Genomic DNA, 26287 nt, shown 5'->3' on the forward strand with positions numbered 1-26287 from the left:
AGCGGTTCTGTTCAATCTGTATTTCACACAGCACGATGTATTAGGACTCGCGCTCTTCAGAAACAATCACAGAATTTCACAAAGCTGGTGTTTTAAAGGAGACATATCATGCTTTTAAATTGTTCCTTTTTACATATAAATCATATATTTGTAGTCTATATAAAGCGGAACTGCAATGCTTGGGTCTGAATTCCTCATTATTATAGCTCCACAGGCCCCTTTTCTACCCCTTTTCTAATGTGCTTCTGAAAGCAACTCGTTTTGGTGCGGTCTCTTTAAATAATATTGAGACACTTCATACCCCGCCCCCTCTCCAGGTTGTAGCGGTGACACTCGGTTCAACTCCACCCCGTTCGGCCATTTTTGTAGTCTGGTAGCAGAGATAGGATTATCTAGCATACAGAAACTTTTATACACACGTTATTAACAAAATGTCAACAACGGAAGACTTGTCCAGCCAGCCTTACATGTTCGAGCCAGAGCCGGAGCGAGATGAAAATGAAGACGACGAACCTGCAGAACAACGTCTTCATATGGATGTATCGCAATGGTGTGTACTGTATTTACACATGAAACTTTGGTCTTCCGACCTTTTACCACCGTGTCGATTTATTTTGATTAATATGTCCGAGGGAGAGAGAGCAAGACAACGTCTAGTTTGGAGACGGTGATGTCTTGTTTACACTTTCGCCTGGCTCTGAAGAGAGAGAGTGAGCGCGCGCGCGACCGGGTCTCTCTCTCTGCTCGTTCTTTCAGTTAAACATGCTCCTGTCACAAGCGCGGCAGTTCATCTAAATTAGACGGTGTAATGAAGCGTGTGGGTTACTACATCCAACAACCGAACATTTTAACTTACCCTCTCGTAACTTCTGCATCCTTTAGCTTGGACTACAAAATTGCAGCGAGAAATAATAATGGCGGATTGCTCGAAGTGTTGGGCCGGAAGTCAATGTCCTTATTTGGCAGTTCCGCGGCAAATACTGTGACGTGATAGTTCAAAAAACGTCATAGATAACAGAAAAATCTGAACCGGTTGAAAAATATGACCAAAACAGAATATAAAGATATCAACGAAGCACCTGAAGAGAATAATTTCATCTTTTCTGTACTTCTAAACACTCCAAATATACAACAAAATGCATTTAAGGGCTAAAAAAGTGCATTTAGCATGATATGTCCCCTTTAAAGCTAAACAGACACTGGAATGAATAATGAATTAAATGAATAACATGAATAATTCACTGAAGTCTATTTTCTCTGTCACCTCTGATGTAATCAGCCTGGTTTTCTTTACATTAGCGCTGTTTCGGACTGATTGTTAATGAATTCACTCACTGGATAATTGATTTGAAAACTTCCCTGGAGTTTAGCGGCTTAAAACGATATGATCGCAAACAAAGAAGCGAAACCGGGTTAAAGGGTTAGAATAGAAATTTCCGTCTACCAGGGTTACAGGGGCTTGAGCCATTGTAGATGCTCAGTGATAAGCTCTGACTCTACTATAACTATAAACTATAAACTCCATGTATTGATTATTTAAATTAGGAATATTGTGACGCGTTCGTTCCCGGAAGAAAACTCAACACTACAATGGAGGGAATTCAGGGAGTTGTTACGACCCAAGGTCTAGGGTTCAGGCGTGAAGCATAAAGAAAAATAATCAAGCAGATTACTTTTACAAGAACTCTCAGCGTCTCTCTCAGGGAAACAAGCTCTGCCAGCAGTTCAAACAATAAATAAGAACACAAAAGTAACTTCAGGGCTAGCCCAGGACAAAATAATAATAAACTACCTTAAACTAGAAATTAAATATCCTACCAGGGACAAAAGAAAATACAAGAACTTCCCTATCTCCTTAACGTAACATGAACTGGAGAAAAGTATGTCAAAAATGCCTACATCGTTCATGACACTGGCCGTTTGTTCTCAAGTTACATGTGGTTAACACACCACTAAAAGAAAGAAATATGAGGGGGAGAAAAAACTTTATCAATTGCTCACTCAAGCTTCACAGATTTCACAATCAAAGCTATGAAAACACAATTTCAGCAGCGTTCAGTGGGCAACACATGCTGTGCTCTGTCTCTCTCTCGCTCTCTCTCTGGGGATTTTGCGCTTCTGTTCCTCTTTTCACTGCGCGCTTACGTTTACGCTTACGGCACGTCCACTTAAGGCGGAATAACCTATGAGAAACGGACAGGAGAAGAGACAGTGGAAACAACGAATGGAGAGAGGCACACACACACACACACACACACACACAAACACACACACACACACGCACCTGAATACAGCCTCAGGCGCAACAGAGTTCAGAAACACTGACACTGATATAGAGAAGAACTCCCGCAGGAGGGACTTTGTGTGCTTTGAAACTTTGCAGAGCTTTTTCATGCTCAAACAGCAACATTAACACTATTATACCATAATAGGACCGTATTGAATTTCATTTTGCTGTATTAAATAAGTATAATGAAGGATCTGTTGTTGCTTGCAGGTTTATTCCAGAGTCTCCGCGATGGCTGCTGTCTCAGGGAAGGGTCGACGAGGCCGAGGAGATTCTCAGAAAGGCCGCCAAGATGAACGGGGTTAAGGCCCCTGAAGTCATTTTTCCCCGTCATCAGGTGAAACCCACACCTGCCTGTGCTTTACACATGCCACACCGTGCCTTAAACAGTCTCGTTTAGCTCCTCATATGACCAAAGCTCTTCAACCTCTTATTTTCTGTTCAACTGCTATTGATTTACTACTAGAGGGGTCATATAACGAGGAGTTGAAAGAGTTCAGTGCACTGTGAAAACAGCATGATTTAGGCTTCTTTTATCCATCTCACACCTGCTGCACATGTGCCTCGTCATGTGTTGTAAGTTAATTACAAATGACTCAGCTGTATGGCATCGCAGAAGCGTAGCTGTGAGAAGAGGTTTTTTTGCCGCTACAGTATTTTTTTACTGCATGCCACAAATGCACTTATTTACCAGCCTAGCTTTGTGCAATATAATCTTTTATGAAGCAACATGTTTATATACTGTAACAGAGTTAATTACTCACTGACTGACAGGCACACAAACACCCCTTCAGTCAGGATCATTTCTGTCAGATAATGATTATATAGACTTTACAGTCGGTATTCTTCTGTTCTGGTCAAACTCCTTGCCCATCTGAGTGGAGACAGCAGAGAAATCAAGCCTAACTCTAACCACTGGTTAAGATAGCTGAATAGCTGACTAACTTTGAAATGCAATGTCATAAAGCTGTGACGCTAAAGATTAAGCAGCAAGCCGAGGCAAAAACTCAGGTTAAAGCAAGCATGTGCAGTCGTAGGAAACACACACTGAACTGGACAATTTCTACTTAGAATGGCAACATTTAAACGCATGGACTTACTAATATGACAACGGTATTTACTGTAACCCTCATTATAATTGCATCTACCGTAATATCAGTTATTCCACAACTCTTAGAAACAAGCATTCAATCATTCCACTGAACAGGCTTTTTCAAAGTCCAAAGTTCATAATCCAGAGTTCACATGCACAAGTAATTTTAAACATTAATCTAGTTCAGGTGTATGATTAATTCAGTGAGCAGAATTACATGCCAATAAACAACACAATCTCTTATGATCCTTGCACAACACTTAAAGTGCTGTTCACATGTTGAACTCCATGAAAACATAAACGTGCAGAGAATGGAAAACAACAACAGTGTATTTTTGAACACGATTCATTAGAGGTCGCAACGAAGCGGTAGTAGCGACAGATCTTATTTTCAAATTGTGCTTTGACGTCTAAAAGTCTTCTTTTTTAAACGTCTTCATATGAATGTGGAACAAAATTTTCAGAAAATAGAACAACCAAAGTGAGGTGTAATGATCGGCCCATTCTCTTGCCCATTGCTCTCTCACTACTTATAGAGTCACTTGAAGCAAAACAAAACATCAGTTTGTTATCGTATGAACAGCTCATAGAGCTCTGCCCTTCCTCATCAGTCTCTTACACCGTTAACATTTAGAGCTGCAACACCAATGTCACTCATTGTTAAAAAGAACAAAAACTTGGCAATTTGTTACTTAAGGCTTATTTCACAAAAAAAAAAGGAACCGTTTAATTTGCTGAGTGACTCACAAACTCACATATGTCAGTTCAAGGTAACACTAATAATAAGCAGACTATGGGCCCTATCTCGCACCCAGCGCAATTGACTTTGTACAGCGATGCATGTATCATTCCTATTTTGCACCCGACACCACAGACGCACGCCGGTAAATTAGGAAATACACTTGCGCTCCCGGGGGCGGTTCAGCGAAAAGAGGAGGCGTGTTCCGGCGCAAACGTTCCCTGGTGCTATTTTGCAGTTTCAGAAAACAATTCCGCCACTGACCAGGAGAAACCTAGTCTAAAGTCAGTGAAGCGTTGCGCATGTTATTCATATGCTATTTTAAGGGCGCATGCTTGGCCATAATGTAGCGTGTGCACAACACACACACACTTTGCTTCTCTCATCTACACAGACGCAGCAGTTCTAATTTTTGCAAATAATACATTATTACAATAGATAGATAGATAGATAGATAGATGGACAGTTTATTATAAAAACATAAATCTAGCTTACACATTTACCCAAATTATCAAACGCCTGTTTCTCCATCCCCAACGTCACTTCTCTGTGTTTTACGGCCCTGACGAGAACGTCGGTCTCCTCGGCTGTGAACCGCTCCTGGCGTGCGCCTGGCAAATCCGCCGTTATAATAGCAATCCGCCGTTATAATAGCAATCCGCCGTTATAATAGCAATCCGCCATGGAACAAGCGCGTCTGATCTTAAAGGGAATGTGAGATGACGCTCTGATTGGTTTATTTCACGTTATGCCCAAACCACACCTATGAGTAATGAAGCTACTTCAGATCAACCCTTTTTAGATTTGCGTCAGGAGCAAGAGTCATTTATCCCGCCGGTATAATAGCAACAGCGCCCGAGACCCGCCCACAAAGTTACTTGAGTTTCGCGCTTGATACTTGCGTTTCAAATCGTTAAAATAGGGCCCAAAATATATAATGTACAGTATTTGTGACGTGGTAACATGATTCACATGTTAAAAATTATTTTACAACATGTGCAAATATATTTCACATGAGCTCCACATTATAACATATAGAAACATGTTTTCCACATGTGCCACATGCTCCATTATGTTCACATGTGGAAAACATGTGATAACATGTGAAATTCATGTGGTTTTTCTGTAAGGGTATCACTAGTTTAAATAACATTTTGTTAATCACTGTTCCTCCTTTGTGAGGTGATGCTCTTATTTTCTGGATTTTATTATTTAATTACCTAAATTTAACCAGGAATAAAAAGTAATTGAATCACAAGTGAACTTTGACTCAATTGAAGCAATGCAATGTCATCATACATAAAGTAATTTTCAGTTCCACTAAGCAATGAAATACAATTTAAACCAGTGGAACTGAAAATTACTTTATTTAAGATGACATTGCATTGCTTCAGTAGAGTCAAAGTTCACTTGTGATTCAATTATTGTGTATTCCTGGTTAAATTGAGGTCATAAAATTTTACCATTGAGTGGCCTGACTTTAATTTATTCATTTACAATTTCACCACATACCAATACAATTAAAGTCAGGCCACTCAATGGTAAAATTTGTTATAAAATGTATTTCGATCCAGGGTAGTCTCTCTTACAACCGAAACTTATCTCAGAGAGCTAAAAGATGAGAGAATTTTTTTTTTTTTTTATTCAGTCAAATCATACATATACATTTTTCAATGAACAAAGACTTTCAAAAATGTATTGGATAAACAAATGAACAGATTATCGTAAGGCCTTTTACCATCAATGTACAATTCCCAGTTCATCTTCATTCACCCTGGTCTTCCTCAAAATCCCATAATATGCCCACCTGACGTGCATAAATATTTTTTAATAGTAGACGTCTTATCTGACTCCCTAAATTCCCAGCCTAACTGACCTTGACTGTAGAAGAAGTCATTATTCACAAGTTGCTTCTCACAGCATTTGTAGATTAACTTCAAACATCAGAGAGAGAAATAATAAAATAAAAAGGCCGGATATCTGAATCTTCTGCCCAGTGTGTGACAGAAAGAGTGGGCCGGTGAACAGTGGTTACCCGAGGCCTTACATTTCACTGACTCAAATAACCCACAGCATCTCCATGCTTATCAATCAAAATCTAGCCCTTACATGTACAGCATGAAAAAAGCAAGAGAAGTGTATATAATCAAGCAAAACATTAGTTCTGGCAAGTCATGTCAGTCGAGCTGCAGTGCTCCGCTGATCCACGTCTTCCTATAGGAGTACAACGGTATCACAGCTTCCATATATAAGGTCAATTCAGAATTATCAACAGCTTTACTGCGTTACTCAGGAGCTAGTTACCCTCCTCCCTCCCCAGCTCCACTTGTCCAGTCAGGACTGGCCTTCTGATATTCTTCTTCAAATATACAGTACATTACATATCTGCTATACATTTATGCTGGTTCCGTTCTGTTTACCCTGAGGGGGTTATCGCTGCTCTCCCTGCTCTTATCCACGCCAGATCAGAACCATACCGCCAATCCAAACTGTATGCTAATTGTCAATAATCTTTGATGATAGTGATCCTGACATACTTTCATTCGGATATAGTACCTCCCACCTGCATACAGATCTACATTTTGAGTTAATCATTCCTCATTGTAACACAACTTGTTTTATTAAGTTAGGAGTTATAAATACTGTTGAAGTGTGAGAATTAAACTGCGCAAGTCAATGAATAAACCGTTAGCGCAACCACAAGTTAGTGACATAATGCTATCAATTTTGACGATATTCAACCAAGTATGTTAAGTCCTATTAAACATTCCTCACACATTAAAATGACTGTGATGCATGTGGAAAATCCATTCATCTGTGCCTGGTCACCTCATGTGTTTTCTCTGATCGGATAGCTATCCAATCGTGAAAAGACAGAAAGAGATGAAACTGGACAAAATGCATTATTTGATAAATGTAAAAAAAATAAAAATAAGTTCTGAAATATTTAATGTTCTGCAATATTTCTATGTAAGCCATTATGAATATTTAACATATGTGTATATATGGGCACAGTGATTAACTCAGAAACTTATGATAAAAAGGTTGCTGGTCCCTGGTCTATGATGTTATTATGACTGTCCGCATAAGAGTGCTTCATATTGTTTTAGCTGTGGATATCAGATGGTCTTTTGCTTACACTATATGCAGTGTTTTGACAGTATTGTGTAACAAGACATGTTTGTTGTTACACGTGTTCTACAGTCAAAGGATAGTGCTGGAAGTTTGAAGAACTACAGTCTCTGTGACCTGGTGAAGTCCACCAACATCCGCTGCATTACTGTCCTGCTGTGCCTGGTATGGTAAGAACGCTTACATGTACTCAAGATAGACATGGGCTGCACATATTTTCTTACTATATATAGTGGGGAAAAAAACAGTATGTGACAAGAATAGTATGTCTGCTCTCACAGTACTCCTGGCAAAACACTGCATACGATGAACACTTTACCATCCCTTGAGGACACGGGAGATGATTTATGAATGGCCGTGAAGAGCTGTTAGGTCACATGATAATGACAACATGGCGTATGTAGTATGTCCAGATTACATACATACTATATAGAACATACTTTTTAGCAGAGACAAAGTGCTTATTCAAAATAAGTACCTACTCAAGAAAGTATGCGATTTTGGATGCAGCCATTATCTGGTTCAAGACGTGGATTAGTGCATGTATAAAGGGATGGTTCGGAGTAAAATCAACCTAGGTTCCTTTGCACCGTGACCTCGAGCCAAACACCCCCTCCAGAAGCCTTTTCCCCTTGGTTGAACATTATTAAAATTAGAGCTTACCGTATTTTCCGGACTATAAGTCGCTCCGGAGTATAAGTCGCATCAGTCAAAAAATGCGTCACGAAGAGGAAAAAAACATATATAAGTCGCACTGGAGTATAAGTCGCATTTATTTAGAAATTTATTTCACAAAATCCAAGACCAAGAACAGACATTTAATCTGAAAAGGCAAGTTATTTAACTACACAGTAGCACACAGAACAACAGGCTGAGTAGGTGTCCGGTATGTTAACGCAGCACATTAACAGTTATTCAGCTACACAATAGCATAAAGAACATATACCTGGGAAGCTGAATAGGCTAAATTAACATAAGCCAGGGAGTCCAACAAGCAAGTTACCAGTAAACAAGTTCACCAAGCTCCCGCGATCTCATTCCACATCACTGAATCCATTGAATTTTCTTCATATGGTGTCGCTTCTGAATAACTCCGCCAACTAGAGCGCCCTCTCGCGGCTGTAGACGGTAATGTTTTCTCTTGGTTCATCTCAGTCTGAATTAATTTTGATATATAAGTCGCACCTGAATATAAGTCGCAGGACCAGCCAAACTACGAAAAAAAGTGCGACTTATAGTCCGGAAAATACAGTATTTAGAAATATGAACCGGATGGCTTAGTGCAGGCGCTAATGGATCCTTTGATGTATCTCGTAAATTACCGCACTAATAATGCCCAGAATTGTACCAAACTTCTACAGTAGTACAAATAAGTTCTGTACTCATAAAACGAGGCATTGGAAAGTTTGTAAGTACATCAGGAGTTTATTTAAATAACACTTGCCTGATGGCTCATGCTACTGCTAACCCGGACGTCGACGTCACTTCAGTGGTTTGGGAAAAGCCCGTAAAAGTCCTGGCAGAAAGCGATGCATGGGCATTATTAGTGGGGTAAGCCATTCGGCTGATATCTCTAAATAAGCTCTAACTTTAATAATGTTCGACCAAGGGAAAAAGGCTTCTGGGGAGGTGTTTGGCTCGAGGTCATGGTGCAAAGGACTCTAGGTTGATTTTACTCCGAACCATCCCTATAAGTACCCTGTTACATCTTACAGATTTGTGTTTTGTTATTCAGTCAAACTGCACATCTGTATGTCCATTGCTGTTTTTACATATAGTGAGTCATTACGCTATAGCAAGCAGTAGCAAACAGGCTCCAGATGTCAGAGACTACAAGTAAAAATGGTTCTCTTGTGCCTTTTTTAGTTTGCTGAAAAATGTGTCTTTACCACCCTCTTAGAAAAAAAAATTCTGTCAAGTTCTATAGAGAACCCTAAGGTTCTTGACTCAATATCCTGGTTAATTAATTTATTAGAAGTGAGGCCCCAAGTTGCTGAATTATTAATAAGCCTTCAAGAAGGCCAGTTAGCCCCTCAGAGAGTCCGAATGGTCGGAGACCTTGTGTTGGATGGGCCAGTGGGAAAGACGGTTAGACAAATTCATCTTGAGCTCGTTGAGGAGGTAGATGTATTGGCCCACATGTCCAAAACACACTTTGCGGTCAATGAGGTCAATGGTCAAAGGTCAATTAGAATGGTAGCTGTGAAATACGAAGAGGTAACAGAGTATAGTCCATTGGCCTGCCACAAGCCATTGGCCCAATTCCATGAGTCAAGTGATGCAATCAGTAGCCAAAACATTCTGGAATGGTGGAAGTGGGACTCCATTGGCGCAGCATGTGAGCCGAAGCGGAAACTGCCAACCAGATGGGAAAGAAATGAGACTTGCTGAGGAGAGAGAACTCGAAATAGTAAGATAGGTACTCGCTTACATCATGGAGGACAACCACAACAAAGAGCTGCATCGGCACGCTAAATATCCTTGGTTAGAAGACCCAGCTTCCCTGCCAAATAACAGGTGTGCAGTTGAGGCTACGTTCCTGAGAATGGAAAAACAATTAGCCAAAGAACCTGAATGGAAGGCTGCCTATAGCACTCAAGTGCAGGACAGAGGGGCTGCAGTAACATTATCCCAAAACACAATCACTAACTGGGGTGGGCCTGTGTGGTACGTAACCAATCTTATTGTTCCTGACTCAGTATTAGGAGACATCAAGAAGATATACAATTAACTTTGGTTGGAAGACCATGAAATGCATCTTCCTTTGATGAGACTCTGTGGATGAAGAGCTAAGTGAATATGCGGTCACAAGGGTCAATATTGGAGACAAGCCAGCAGGGTATGCGTGAAACTGCCAATTTGCCATCCTTTGTTCTCCTTGAGGAAGAGCGCAGAGTGCTCCAGCATGACAGCTATGTTGATGACATTCTCAGGTCCCACAATGACCTTCACCAGCTGAAGTCTATTGTGGCAAATGTAAAGTTGATCTTAAAAGCTGGAGGATTCTTTCTCAAGCCGTGGGACCTCTCAGGTCGAAGTGGAAGGGTAGAATCTGAGGATAAGCCAGTTAAAATCAAAGAATAGACTATAGTTCTACCATACCAAATGTGTGATGGTGACAATAAGGCACTTGATCTGGGCTGTGATGTGGAAGAGGACAAGCTCCATGTAATGACATTAATCAAATTTTCAAAGAGAAGAATTGGTCAAAATCTCTCACAAGAGCAAGTCAGAAGACAAATACCTAATCCACTGACGCTTAGAGAGTTGTTGAGTCAGGCGTTGGGGGTGTTCGATCAAGTAGGCCTAATGACTCCAGCCAAGCAGAAGGTAGCAATTCTAGTTTGAAGAGTGTTCTAAGAGGTAAAGGATGGAAGGGTTCCAATCAATGAGACTTGGGACACCGCCCTTTCCGAAGTTCTCAGAGAAGATGCGATCAAGTTCTTTTAGGAGTATGTCCACCTTGGCCAAATAAAATTCTCTAGAGCTATAACTGCCCCAAATTTCAATGATGAACCATGGGCAATAATGTTTTCTGATGGAAGCGAAAACACTTATGGTGCTGTAATGTATCTCAGATGGAACTCTGATCAGGGCTGAATCACCAAGCTTGTGGAGTCCAAAGCCATACTCATTCCCTTAGACCATAAAGCAGATTCTGTCAAAGCAGAAATGTGTTGAGCAGTGTTTGTTGCACGCCTGCAAAGTCCTTTGAGCAGCTTAGCCAAAATAGAGTTGGGAAATGGTACCACTTGGGTGATAGCCAAACAGTTCTTGGTGCTATACAGCGCGAAAGCCATGGCCATAAAACGTTGTTCGCTAACAGAATTGGAGAGATCCAAGGAATCACTACGGTGCAAGAGTGGTGGTGGAGACCAGGTCCACAAAACATTGCTGACGTGATCATTGGAGGGGCGAGTGGCAAAATTCAGAGTGGCAAAATGGACCAATTTTCCGGAGCTTGTCAGGAAGTGAGTGACTAATTAAGTCTGCTAAGGATCTACTGCATGAGAAAGCATCAGTAAGCTTCAAAAGAAGGCATTTGCGGCTGCACTGACAAGGTCCAAACTAAAACTGTAGATATCGACTGAAGGATCCAGGCAAAGTGAGGATCTCATCCAAGTCCAAGCTGAATCGAGGAGACCACCTGCAGGATCAGCTGTTCAAAACATGTGTAATATAGAGCATTTCAGTCATCTGACCAAACTACTTAAAACTGTAGCGTGGGTTTGGAGAGCAGCAAAAAAGGTTCCTTGGCAGGACTAGGGCCCTAAACAACCAAAAGTGGGAGGCAGTCTCTTCAGGAGGAACCATATCGGTGAGAGAAAGAGAAGATGCCCTTCGAGACATTTTACTTGCTGCGCAAGAAGGTATAACCTTCCCAAACACCATCAGAGACAGGCTGGTAGTCTATAAGGATGCAGATTCTGGGCTGTTGGTTTGCGGTGGCAGAGTACAGGTCTTTAAAGAAGATCAAGTTACCATCCCGATCCCGACCCTACAGGGCCTGGGTGTCCACACTGCTATCCTGAGAATCACATGGAGCCACAGAAAGCCACAAGGGATTGACAGAAAGTCTTCTTAGGATTAGGAAAGCCTGGGTCATTACAGGCAGGAGAATCACCCAAAAGGGCTGTCGCAAGTTGTGTTTAGTGTAGAAAAAGCAAAGAAATGTCAGCAAGTGATGGATGATTTACTACCAGAGAGATCGCAGCCTGCTGCACCTTGAGTTTACAACAGTAGGGGCCAGATTTACTAACAGCTTCATCAGCGCAAACCCTCTTTGGGCATTAAAAAACTACTGTCGGGATTTACGAAAGACACGCAGTGCAAAGTTAGCGCTGAAGAGGCGTGAGTTGTTTTTGCGGCTGACCTTATTGCATGTGCGTTTGTAGGAGTTTCCCTTTCAGATGCAAAATTTATGGGAAGATAGTATTTAAATGAATCACGCAACGCAATTTACTAATGTTTGCGCTAGTCAATTTATTGGTATTTGCGGCATTATTTAACGCCCTAAAAAAAGCATGTCTTAACCCATTTTGTGACATGGCTGCAATTGTTGCTGCTAGGAGGAGACACTGCAGAGAACAGAGAGCAGGTAGAAGGGAGAAAATATATTCAACTCGTATTCTTTTCTTTAGAATGCCAGAGGGAAGACGTTATCCGAACATATCGTTTGCCAAGCCATGTTATTTTTATTTTGCTGCAGGAAATAAAAGACGGCTTGGAACCCTCAACTACAAGGAGTCACGCAGCACCTGGTGCATCAAAACTTCTTGCAACCCTTAATTTTTTGTCCTCGGGTTTTTTTCAACGTACTTAGGCTTCTTTTGCTAGGATTTCACAGTCTGCATTTTCACCTGCGTTATCCGTGGTCCCGACGCTAATTTGCGCTGCTAGATTGCGTTGGTCATTATGTAAATTATTGGACTGCGTCTGTGTTCTTTAATTTGCGCGTCAGCAGTATATCACTGGCAAAACTTGTCACTCTCATCGGCGCATTTGTGGAATTGCGCTCTCACGCCAATTTGCCCCGTTTAGTAAATCTGGCCCTAGATCTCTTTGAACCCTACTGTGTGAAAGATGACGTCAAAAAAAGAATATCACTGATGGTCTGGGGTGTTGTCTTTTGCTGTATGTCGAGTAGAGCAATTCATACTGGCCAACACCCAATCAATCGAAAGCTTTTTAATGGCATTTAAAAGATTTGCTGCAGCCAGGGGCTATCCCAGGAAGATCTATTCAGATCTATATACCAATTTAATTCAAGCAAGACCGGTTTTACAGGGAATGTACAAATTCGTTGAGGACATGGACAAGTCTGGTCTAAAGAAAAATGCTGCAAAAAATGGAACGGAGTGGATTTGGAAAATCCATCCAGCCGATTCTCCACATAGGAATGGAGCTGAGGAAACTGCAGTGCACATTATCAAGAGTGAAGTCCAATCAGCCCTTGAAATTGCAGCCAATCTCGCTAACAAATGGCCAATCAATGCCAGGAAGACTGTATCCAGTACATGACACCCAGTGCACTATTGTTAGGGTAAGCATCCCAAAGTGGTGATGTAAAGCATTCAAATGTCTCCAAGCAATGCAGTGGGTTGTGGATAAATTCTGGAGCCAGCTTGCAGGTCCTAACTTGTTCTTAAGAAGTAAGTGGCGTTGCATGTAAAGAAACGTTGCGATTGAAAACATTGTCTGGATAGCAGATCAAACTGCACTCAGGGACAAATTTAAGCTTAGCAGAGTAATTAGTGCTAATCTAGACAGTAAAGGAATAGTAAGAGATGTCAATGCCTGAACCTTCCCAAGTTATCCTGTTCCGATCACAAAGCCCTTGAAAGCGAGAACAAACTATCCAGTGTCCATGTGTCCCAAGGAGAAGAGCCCGAGCTCTATTCTTCACAGGGACGTCAGACGACGGGTTGTCCTCATATTTGTTTCTCAACTGGGTTGATCACTCGTATCTAATATCCTAGCCTGTCTAGCCGGTGATGACAACCAATTAGTTGGGAGGTGTCAGGTCAAACTGGAATAGCCTGGTTAATTACCTAACGCATCATCAGATTCTGGAGTGGCAGCCGGTGAGGAGATTATTCATATTTTATTTGAGTGAATAAAGGATGTTTACCGATATTAAGATGTTGGCGGTGGCCTAGTCAATCACGGAGCATGTAGCAACTTATAGTGTAATAACTGCACATGATGTCATAAGTGTTACATTATTATTGTAATAAAATGTTCATAATGAAATACTTTTCTTAAAGCATAATAAAATCTTGAACTCAACAATTTTTACATTGTGAGAAATTTATTACATTGTAAACTCACCAAAAACATGTAATTTTTCAAAATTGTAATAGCTTTAAAAACATACAAAATATTAGTATTACCTTACAGTACATTCAAAATATATATATATATATTTCCAGTCTGCATAATGTAACAGATTTAAATATTCATGAAATTATTATAATATCATTATTATTATTATTATTATTATTAATAAATAAAGCATTGATATTCTTTTACAGTACATTTAAAAAATCTAAATCCACCAGATTACTGATACCACCACCACTACTACTACTACTACTATTACTATTACTACTAGCACTAGCAGTAGCAGTAGTAGTAGTAGTAGTAGTTGATTAAAGGTGCAGAAGATTTTATCTTTCTTTCTTTTTTACATCACAAAACCAAACCGTTTTATTAGGGTGTGTTTGTTAGATTGTTAGTTGTATTGTATTTTTCTCTGATGTACAATCAGGCTTTGTTTTGCATATTAAAGTGAAGAAATGTTTGCTTAACTTGTGCTCTGTGCTGCCGCTGGCTGAAGCAGATAGCATGTTTTATCACACACACACACACACACACACACACACACACACACACACACACACACACACACACACACACACACACACACACACACACACACACACACACACTCTCTCTCTCTCTCTCTCTCTCTCTCTCTCTCTCTCACGTGTGCACACACACACACACACACACACACACACTCTCTCTCTCTCTCTCTCTCTCTCTCTCACACGTGTGCACACACACACACACACACACACACACTCTCTCTCTCTCTCTCTCTCTCTCTCTCTCTCTCTCTCGTGTGCACACACACACACACACTCTCTCTCTCTCTCTCTCTCTCTCTCTCTCTCTCTCTCTCTCACGTGTGCACACACACACACACACACACACACACTCTCTCTCTCTCTCTCTCTCTCATACATGCGCACACACACACACACACACACACACACACACACACACACACTCTCTCTCTCTCTCTCTCTCTCTCTCACGTGTGCACACACACACACACACACACACACACTCTCTCTCTCTCTCTCTCTCTCTCATACATGCGCGCACACACACACACACACACACACACACACACACACACACACACACACACACACACACAATAATAATAATAATAGTACTAGTCTGGTGGATTTTGTTGGCAGGTTAAGACTGATTTAGATTTTTTAAATGTACTGTAAAGGAACACAAATGTTTTATATTTAATATTTATATGATTATTATATTGAAATCTGTTGCATTTCGCAGGTAGTGTAAGACTGGATTTAGATTTAAAAAAATGTACTGTAAGGGAATACTAATATTTTTTACGTTTTAAAAGCTATTACAATTATGAAAATATGACAGGTTTTTGGTGAGTTTATACTGTAATACATTTCTCATAATGTAAAGATTGTTAAAACATTATGAGCTTAAGATTTTATTTGGTTTGAGAAAATTATTACATTATGAACATTTTATTACAATTAAAATGTAATACTTGTTACATTATGCACAGTTTTTACATGGTGAGCAGTTATTACATCATGGGTTTCTACAGAGCATGACCTACTTTCTTATATGAGCGGAACTGTTTACATCTAGCACAGAAACTACTTCATAGCCTTCTATTTTAAGCACTGATTGTTTGTGGCCTTTGAACTGTTTACCGAGCAATAGCACAGCAAATGTTAGTTATGAGAATTTATTGCGCGCTTGTTTTAATGTTGTTTCAGCTCATTGATTTGAGCAAGTTATTGTGCAATGTTCATCGGTAAATTTAAAATGTCAAAGTAGTTTTAATCTGTAAAATCTTTAAACATTTATAATAATTGTTTAATATGACATTTCATACACTGCTTTTGTATTTATGACAGCACTGAGTAAAGACTGTATGATTTACATCTGATGAGAACTACAGTAACAGTGATTGTTGTCTAAAGAGCATTTATTTACAAAAGTATTTTGTTTCTGTTTAAAGGTTCTTCACTTTTCATTACATTTTACAAATGAAATGTTGGAATAAAAGAAGAGTGAAATCCAGTTTGAAATCTCCTTGTTAATGTGTTAATCCCAATCAAGCTGGGAAGTTACGCGCACAAACCAGTAGCTTGACAATGCTTTATAACAAAAGGAGAAATGTAAATGAATGCATAATACTTTCATGCTTAAAAGGTTATTTCAAATTGTATCTAGTGATAAAGTATGATTATAAGCTGTTTAAAATATAATCAAAATAAAAAACGAATTAAAACAAAATATACTTAATCCATAACATTATCCTATGATGGTTCTATGTGAGGTGCCTAATGGAACCCTTTAAGGTTCTACAGCAGTGTACAAACATGATTTGTTTTAATGACCCTACAAGTTCGATTCAACCATCAAAAAATGAAGAAAATATTTTAGATTTTTTTAATATTTTAAATATGAGGGAAGAACAAAACTTGGTAAAGATATTTATTTGACAAAATAATTTGCCAAAAAAGACAAACTACAGCTACAGGTTTTATTTTATGCAAAAAAATGCACAGAAAAACTAAAAAGCTGACAGGAAAAAGCAAGCATTGGCAACAACATGATCAATTGCTAATATTTAGTTGGTTCTCTCTTGTTTTTGCATGTGTTCATCATTTCTGGCCAAAAATTATGTCGGCATAATTTGGCATGTTTCATTGCATTATTATCAGGAATAAAACAATCAACTCCAAGCACAAGTATGCAATATGCTTACAAAAACGTTTTTATAATATTTGAGATGTAAATTTTCCTTGGCCGGACATCACTTTTGGCCACTACTAAATATAGAACCTTTTTAGTGTGCATAACAATGCAAATTCAGAGTTAAAAATTATGTGAAAAGCTTGACGAAGAGTCACACGATTAATGTCATGTATTTTCTCGTTTGATTAGAAATACGGCAGAAACTTAAATAATAGCATTTTATTGTTAAAGTGCCCCTAAAATGCTATTTTAAAGTTTCCTAATGTTGTTTTGGAGTCTCCTGCAAGAGGTTTACATGCATCAAAGGTCAAAAAACGATTTAATTTCCTCATAATATACATTTGCACATCACCACATTTTCAATGATTCTCAAACGACTCGTCAGATGAATCAATCTCTCTTAATCCCGCCTTTCCGCGAGCTACTGTGCTCTGATTGGCCAGACAGTGCAGTCTGTTGTGATTGGTTTACCGCGTACAGCGTGCATGTCGAAAACAAAAACGGCCATTGCCATAACAACGTCAGCTGTCCTGAGGCTTCCTACACCGTAAACTAAACACATTAGCGAACAATGACGTCGATTTTAACATATCAATGCAAGCGTGAGTCGTGATGATGAAACACTGGAAGAACTAGTTATTAAACCCGAACCTCCATCAGGACGACTCCAGCAGGACTCAGTGTTTCTCAGTGAACCCGAACCTCCATCAGGACGACTCCAGCAGGACTCAGTGTTTCTCAGTGAACCCGAACCTCCATCAGGACGACTCCAGCAGGACTCAGTGTTTCTCAGTGAACCCGAACCTCCATCAGGACGACTCCAGCAGGACTCAGTGTTTCTCATTGATACGCTACTCAGTTTGAGGGACATTATGAGATGTTGCAGCTGTAATTCCTCACCATCAGCATTAACAAGTGCATGTCCATCAACAAACCCATTATTTTACTTGTACTAATTTATTTACAGAGTATTTTTGTAATATATTGCGGTGAACACATGGAAACTGTATCAATAAGAGTGTATGTATGCAATGTATACATTAGCCGAGCTCCTAGAGTGAATGATCTGATGTAACATAAACACGGCTGCATGCGAAACCTCACAGCACCCTCCCCCTGTCAGTGATTGGTTGGAACACTATTTATTTTGGTTTTGAGTGTTTGGTGAAACCAATTGTTTTTGTGTGCAGATCTCAGAGCCTAGGCTGCCTATAGAGACGCGGTTTTTGACGGCATGCTTATGGGGCGGGCAGCTAGCGGATCGTTAGGAAAGATTAGATGAATGTGATAATTTATGTTTGGGCCTGAAATCGCTGATACAACCTTTAAAACAGAGGTCGGCAATAGGCGGCCAGCGGACCAAAACTGGCCCGCCAGCAATATTTTCTGGCCCGCCGGATTATTTTGGAAGTCCATTTTTTTTTTTTTTTTTTTTTACAATAACTGTTTACAAATAGGGGCGTGTATCATTCGTTCAATCGTTTTTTTCAAATTAAAACCAAAAATTAAAAACGACTTGTTTTTCCATTATTTATTTCCTGAACTAAAATGAAACTTGAGAAAAGCCGTAGCCACGCAGCGATTTCACCGCCGCATACTGTGTGAAACGCCCATAAGGAATCATGCGGCGCGGGATTACATTTTAAAGTATAAAGACGGTAGCGGTCGGAACTCTGGAACCTATACTTTGGACGGAGCGGGCGGTCTGACTGACAATAGCCCACTCCCGACATCTTTTGACAGCGTATCCGCACTTCATTCTGACCACCTGTACACCTACACCTAGCTCTGAGGAGCTGTTTGGTACTGAAACCAGAACCATTGTCAGTCAACAACATTCTTTTTTTGCAAGGATGTTTGAAATAGTTCGGCAGAAAATAGCCTAGGCTACTTCATTTGTCAGTAGGGCAATATGGTTTTCGTTTATGTTGCTTGAGTGATTTGAGTGATAGGCTTTGTCCTATTTAATTTATGTTATTTATATTTCATGAATTTTTTCTGTGAAATTTTTTTCTCTGCTGACAGTACAATGTTAAAATAATATTTTATATTGACACGAACACAATTTTTGTATAGCATTTATAATTGTTATAGGCTACTTAATCTCCTTCTTTCTGTTAGAGACATTTGAATGTGAGATTCTGGAAACGAGATCTAAATTGTGCGGACCCGTCAGGTCGGGGAATAAAGCGGGAGAACACAGAGTGTATTATAAGCGGTTGCTGAATAGAACCTTGTGGGAGCGGGACGGGAAAAACAGTCCCGCACAGAACTCCTTAACCCTTAGGTGTGTATGTGTGTGTCCCGAATAAATAATAATAATAAAAAGGAATAAAGTTAAAAAGTCAGACTGTAAGCGAATGAGGCATGCTTGCTATTCACACCTTTATTAAAATGGCTGTAATCTGTTTTTAATTAGTTCTATTTACTATTTAGTAGTTAAATAGAGTATTTAATTTGTGTCCATAGGCCTACTCCGTGTAGCTGGCCCGCCATCTACTGGCTAAAAAACATATTGGCCCGCGGCCACAGTTACTTGCCGACCCCTGCTTTAAAAGAACGTTATTACTGGGTTCAAACTAATTTAGATTTTAAATCCCAGATCTTGATGTGGTCTCAGACTCTTGGCCCCAATGTGTTTTGTATTTAAATATGAAAAGGTCATCCAGTATTTGTCTTGTGGTGAGACTGTCATGTTTGGGCTGACTTTTGTATGATCAGCATTTTGTTGGTTATGAGTTGGTTTCTGTCATGCGGAAATCAAATACTTAAAAAAACCCACAACCATTTATATAAGTAAAGTTCACAACGTAATTTCGGGAGGAGTGAACCCATCTAACCTTTCAATTAACTGCTGGAGCATATAAGCATATGAGCATATGTGCAATATCACCTTGCTCCGTTATCAGCCGTTCTGGCGTCCCTCCACCTCCCCAGCTCCACAACATAATGTAAGCATCTTGTTACCGTACTCATCATCCGAGCATTAGTCCCACTGGGGGTTTATCTGAGCTACTTCCTCCAGCCTCTCCACTGCGGACAGCAAGCCAAATACGCTTAACCTTATTAGCTTAAAGATTATATGGGCAAAGGAACTCGTAAAAAGCAGTATAATATTTTAAAGTGAATATTATATCATATGTATGGACCTGCCGCTCACTCGCTCACTTTCTCCTGTTAGGTTTGCCGTTTCGAGTGGATACTGTGCCTTGTCTCTGAACACTTCCAGTCTACATGGAGACATCTTCCTGAACTGCTTCTTGTCCGCAGTGGTGGAGGTGCCGGCGCTCCTCATGGCCTGGCTGATGCTCCGCCGCTTGCCTCGCCGCCTCTGCTTGTCCTCCACCCTGTCCCTCGGGGGAGTGCTTCTTCTCTTCATACACCTCATACCACAACGTGAGACATTTAACTGTAATCTGGTATGCAAGATATTCATTAAAAGATCAGTTTCAGCAGGTTTACTGAATAGAAGGTTTAGTGTTCACTTTTGATTGTGTTTAACCCTTAGTCTGTGTTGAAAACCCTGTAACGCTTTTTGTGTTCCCAGACAAAAATGACCGGCCTTTTAAAAATATCTTATAAATCTCTAGTTATGCTAATATTATCATATCACCAAATATTATATCTTTTTGTCAGCTTGTTTCAATTAGGACAGGTTTGGTGTTTCTTTTTGGAACTGATTGATCGTAGGCCTCATTGATCTGATAAAGTGTGTGTGTGAGTGTGCCTGTGTGAGTGTGTGTGTGTGTGTGTGTGTGTGTGTGTGTGTGTGTGTGTGTGTGTGTGTGTGTGTGTGTGTGTGAGTGTGAGTGTGAGTGTGTGAGTGTGTGTGTGTGTGAGTGTGAGTGTGAGTGTGTGTGTGAGTGTGTGTGTGAGTGTGCCTGTGTGTGTGAGTGTGTGTGTGAGTGTGCCTGTGTGAGTGTGTGTGTGAGTGTGTGTGTGAGTGTGCCTGTGTGAGTGTGTGTGTGAGTGTGTGTGTGTGTGTGTGTGTGTGTGTGTGTGTGTGTGTGTGTGTGTGTGTGTGTGTGCGTGCTTGCGTGCGTGTGTGTGTGTGTGTCTGTGTGTGTGTGTGTGTGTGTTTATGTGTGTGTGTGTGTGTGTGTGTGTGTGTGTGTGTGTGTGTGTGTGCGTGCGTGCGTGCGTGCGTGCGTGCGTGCGTGCGTGCGTGCGTGCGTGCGTGTGTGTGTGTGTGTTTATGTGTGTGTGTGTGTGTGTGTGTGTGTGTGTGTGTGTGTGTGTGTGTGTGTGTGTGTGTGTGTGTTTATGTGTGTGTGTGGTCCTGGTAAACCCTATGTTATGGGAACAAAATTTCCCCACAAGGATGACAATATCCAAAATCCTTGTCCTAGTGGGGAAAAGAGCGTATAACTGTCAGTAACACTAGTCCCACCACACAAGCTCCAAGCCCTAAGACGACTGGAGCTCAAGGTCTGGTAAGGTCAGCCTGACATCATGCCAGACATTATCTTTAAATAAATACTGGCACAAGAAAACAATAGTTTCCTCGCCTCATGACCTCATGTCACTCATGACCTTAGGGAGTTGTCTACTGGTCCCGCTATCAGGGGGAGACAGCTTCACCCTCAGTGACTCATGAAGGGCCGTCTGCTTGTAAACTCAACCGGTTGGGAGGCAGCCACGCTTCATGAAACACAAGGAAATCCACCACTAGGGGGACGGCATGGACTTCTCCACCTCAGAGCGTTGTCTGCTAGATCGGATGACTCTTAGAGAAGGCACATTCATATCTAGCAGCCCGCAAACTACTCATATCCATACCTCGATCAAATATTATGTGACAATATTTGGTGATAATATAGCATAACGAGTGATATATAAGCTATTTTTGTAGACTGGTCATTTTTGACCTGGAACAAGTGTAAGAAGATGGGAAAAAATGACCAAAACTTACAACAATTTTGATTAAGTAGTTATACCCTTGTAGAGTAAAGTCAGTCAGTTTTAGTCCAATAACATAATATTAACTAGCATTTTGGGGAAAAAGAAAATCCTCTCCAGGTCAAAATGACCAGAACACAAGCTGAGGGTTAATCTAATTAATTGTCAGCATTTGCTGGATTTTCTGATGAACTTTGACCGCATGTTTAGAGGATTTGTCTGTGTAATGATGTGTTTGATCCTTGATGTTCTTCCTCAGTGTTTCTGTCTTGTTTTCCAGTGCAAATATCTAAACATTCTTAAATCATGATACATTAAATTTGTCAATTTTCAATCATTTACTTGAGAAGTCACATTTAAAGTCTTATTTTTCTGAAATGCCAATGTATCAAAAAAAATAAGTTAAGAAGTAAAAAATAATCTCGTTTTCCCTTTGAATTAAAGTGTTTTCTGACCCCATCGGCAGATATTTGTTATGGTTTTAAGCATAAACTCACTTCATTTTGACACATTTTTCTTCTCAAGTAACAGAATCTTGTTTTAAGAATGTTGAGATATTTGTGCTGGAAAACGAGACAGAAATACTAGGGAAGAGTTTTTTGCAGTATACAGTCAACTTTGGATGTTATGTTTTGTCTCTTTTAACTTATAGATATGAGCTCTGTCACCATTGCTCTGGTGATGCTGGGAAAGTTCGGTCTGTCGGCAGCGTTTTCGATCGTGTACCCAGCGACCGCTGAGCTGTACCCCACCGTCGTGAGGGGCTCGGCTTTGGGAACCTGCTCCATGGCATCCAGAGCGGGCAGCCTCTCCGCACCATACTTCATCTACTTAGGTCTATGATCTCTTCTATCTCTTCTCATAAATCAGTGATGTAGTAATTAAGTGTATCTTGATTTAAGAATGTTTAGATATCTGTACTGGAAAATGACAAACAGGCAATCTGTTCTCAAAACCAGGTTTCTATACAAATGATGTAGAGGGAGAAAACACTTCAAAACTGCAAGATGATGATCATTCCTCTCATCCTTTACTCGACCTCGTGTCATTACAAACACATATACTACCATTCAAAAGTTTGGGGTCAGTAAGATTTTTAATGTTTTTAAAAGTCTCTTCTGCTCACCAAGGCTGCATTTATTTTATTAAAAATACAAACAAAAACTGTAATATTGTGAAATATTATTCCGATGTAAATCATCTGTTTTCTATGTGAATATACAGTAAAGTGTAATTTATTCCTGTGATCAAAGCTGAATGTTCAGCATCATTACTCCAGTCTTCAGTGTCACATGATCCTTCACAAATCATTCTAATATGATGATTTGATACTCAAGAAACATTTATGATTATTATCAGTGTTGAAAACAGTTATTTACATTTTTATTTCATGATGCTATGATGAATAGAAAGTTCAAAAGAACAGCATTAATCTGAAATCTAAAGCTTTTGTAATATTAAACACGACCGTTCAACAGTTTGATTGAGTAATCATTTTTAATTTTATTTTTGGGGGAAATAAATAAAATAAATCAATACTTTTATTCATCAAGGATGAGTTAAACTGATCAAAAGTGACAGTAAAGACATTTATAATGTTAGAAAATATTCTATTTTAATTAAATAAATGTTCTTTTCAACTTTCGATTCATCAAAGAATTTTGAAACATTTTTGTACACTAGTTTTCAACACTGATAATAATAATGAATGTTTCTTGATCATCAAATTCTGAAGGATCATGTGACACTGAAGACTGGAGTAATGATGCTGAGCATTCAGCTTTGATCACAGGAATAAATTACACATTAAAATATATTAAAATAGAAAACAGTCGTTTTAAATTGTCATAATATTTCACAATATTACTTTTTTTTTTCTTTTTTTTTATCAAATAAACACAGCCTTGGTGAGCAGAAGAGACTTCTTTTAAAAACATTAAAAATCTTACTGACCCCAAACTTTTGAACGGTAGTGTATGTCTATTTTAACATAGATATTTAGAAGAATGTTGGGGTCCAACAAGAGTTTTACTGATATGAGGCATTTTCAAAATATTTCAACCAATTTTGAGCATTTCAGGCAGAGCAGAATTTTCTTTCATTTATAAAGCACATTTCATTACAACCAAGGTTGCCCAAAGAGGGTGATTAACATTATCAATAATAATAAATAATAATAATAATAAAACAAACATACAACAAGGAAACAGCATAAAACTACCGCACACCTAAGAATGAATAAATAAATGAATACATTTAATAAATGAGCTTTTAGCAAAGATTTAAATCTGGAAATGGTCTGAGCAGATCTAACACACAAAGGCAATGAATTCCAGAGTTTGTTGGTATTATATAATATTGGTAATGATCAGTCCTGTAGAGAGACAGTTCCAGTTTACACTTGGCATGAACATGCGACCTGGATCCGGATGTTGTCCACATACACACTGAAAACACAAGTGTGAACGTGCTTCCGATCGGGATGTTATCCGGATCAGCGTGTCCAGGTTCAGGGGTGGTTGAGGAGGCATTGTGATCGGATCTCAGTGTAATGTAAACTCGTGTCTGCATTCAAGCGTCTCTTGTTGTTTCTCTGCAGGGGGATACTACAGGTCTCTGCCGTACATCCTGATCGGCAGTCTGAATGTCCTCTCCGGGTTGCTCTACCTTCTTCTTCCGGAGAGTTTCGGATCTCCTTTACCCGAGGCTATCAGTCAAATGCAGACATTACTTTGGTAAGCCAGACAAAACTAGCGGGGAGCGTGCCTATGTTCCCACAGCCCTATGTTCCCACAGCCTTATGTTCCCACAGCCCTATGTTCCCACATCCTTATGTTCCCACATCCTTATGTTCCCACAGCCCTATGTTCCCACAGCCCTATGTTCCCACAGCCTTATGTTCCCACAGCCTTATGTTCCCACAGCCCTATGTTCCCACATCCTTATGTTCCCACAGCCCTATGTTCCCACAGCCTTATGTTCCCACAGCCTTATGTTCCCACAGCCCTATGTTCCATCATTTCCAAGTTTTTTTTTTCTGTTTTTTTAACCCTAACCCTTCATAGGGGACTAGGGCTTAATTAGTTAACATACCTAAACCTACCCCTTACAGGAGGGAGACTTGTCTGGGATGTAATTGGGCTATCCCGGTACCAGCACAATCACTAAAACCAACCCTTCATGAAAAATCTTTGAAATTAGAAAATCTTGAGAGAACATAGGACTGTGGGAACATAGGGCCTAAATGTTCAAAATTTTCAGTAAAAAAAAATTCTTAGAAATGTGGGAACATAGGTCTGTGGGAACATAGGGAAGACCCCGACTAGCGCCCCCTGCTGTTTGCTATAGCATTAGCAGTACTGTACATAACTGCCCCGATTTACTAAAGATTTGCTTGTATAAAAACACATGCAGACTTTATTGCACCCACAAAAATGAAATAAAGTGTTTTTTAGTGAGAACTGCAGCATGGTCACATTTATCCTTTAAATGTGGGAGTGTCCAACATATTTGCATGCAGGGCTGTTAACACAAATATTTCATAACCATGTTCATGCAATGTAAATCACAGATGTTCTACTTTGGAGCCTGTTTTTTTCTATATTGTCTTTTATTTTATTTAAATAAGATAATAATTGAGAAGTGATACAGTTTTCAATTATTTGACATTTGTGTGATATTGCACTTTTGTTGTGCACTGTAAATAATTATATTATGTTTTGTTTTTCCAGGTGTAAAAGAAGACATTCTACTTGCAGTTCAACCAACAGTAAATGTGAAGAGGAGTATGAGTCTGTACGCTTATAACGGATCGTAAGGATTATTAATGATTATGAGGGATTATAAAAGCTCTGTAAACTAACTTTTGATTTCCACAGTAAAAAAGGCAGAACTTTTTATAACTTTTGGAATAGAGCCTCTATTTGTAATAACTATTTCTGTAAAATGTGATACGGTTCATTTATGGAATGTTCTTTGGTCCTAAATGTGATAAAGGCTACACACAGTTTGTATGTAACAATACATTTTTGCTTTTGACACAACTTTTCAAACATATTTCTTTCTCTCTTCTTCTGTGTGTGAGTGTGAGTGAGTTTTGTAGACACCAGGCTAATGAAAAATATATTCTAATGTTTTGGTGATGTTCACATTAACTTTTGAAAATGTTATTTCTGAATGTTCACTGAACGGCCATTTAAAAAAAAATCTTGGTTATGGAATGTTAAAGGAACATTCCACTTTATCATTCTTCAAAGATTATGGGAACGTAACTTTTGAATGTTCTTTGAACATTATAAAAAATAAAAAACATTAAAAAAAAAGGTCCAGCACTTGAAAAACATTCAATAAGCAATGTCTAATGATTGTGAGGTAACATTATTAAAGACCAGAAAACGTTGAATTAATGTTCTATTAATAACCTGTTAACTGTCACGCCCAATTTTGAGTGTAGGCCTGCAAAGCTGATGTCGAAATTCAAATGAATGTAATTCTGGAACGCTTTTGAATATAATCCTCATTCTGGTCTTGTTTTAAAGAAGATACTTTGAAGTTTATTGCACAGGTGTCTGTTAAAAAAATTAAATAA

At 39.4% G+C, this 26287-nt stretch overlaps 1 protein-coding gene across 1 annotated transcript in view; it reads left to right on the forward strand.

Annotated features, from left to right (window-relative positions):
- Positions 1-25742, forward strand: part of slc22a21 (solute carrier family 22 member 21) — a 34505-nt gene extending 8763 nt beyond the window's left edge. Inside the window, exons 5-10 of the mRNA XM_082141318.1 lie at positions 2498-2624; positions 7324-7421; positions 19982-20196; positions 22352-22534; positions 24299-24434; positions 25431-25742. Coding sequence (XP_081997444.1) covers positions 2498-2624; positions 7324-7421; positions 19982-20196; positions 22352-22534; positions 24299-24434; positions 25431-25506 — 835 coding nt within the window. The 3' untranslated portion in view covers positions 25507-25742. The remainder of the gene's footprint in view (positions 1-2497; positions 2625-7323; positions 7422-19981; positions 20197-22351; positions 22535-24298; positions 24435-25430) is intronic.
- Positions 25743-26287: the final 545 nt, after the last annotated feature.

This window comes from Leuciscus leuciscus (assembly GCF_965113295.1).
Source record: "Leuciscus leuciscus genome assembly, chromosome: 16".
NCBI lineage: Eukaryota > Metazoa > Chordata > Actinopteri > Cypriniformes > Leuciscidae > Leuciscus > Leuciscus leuciscus.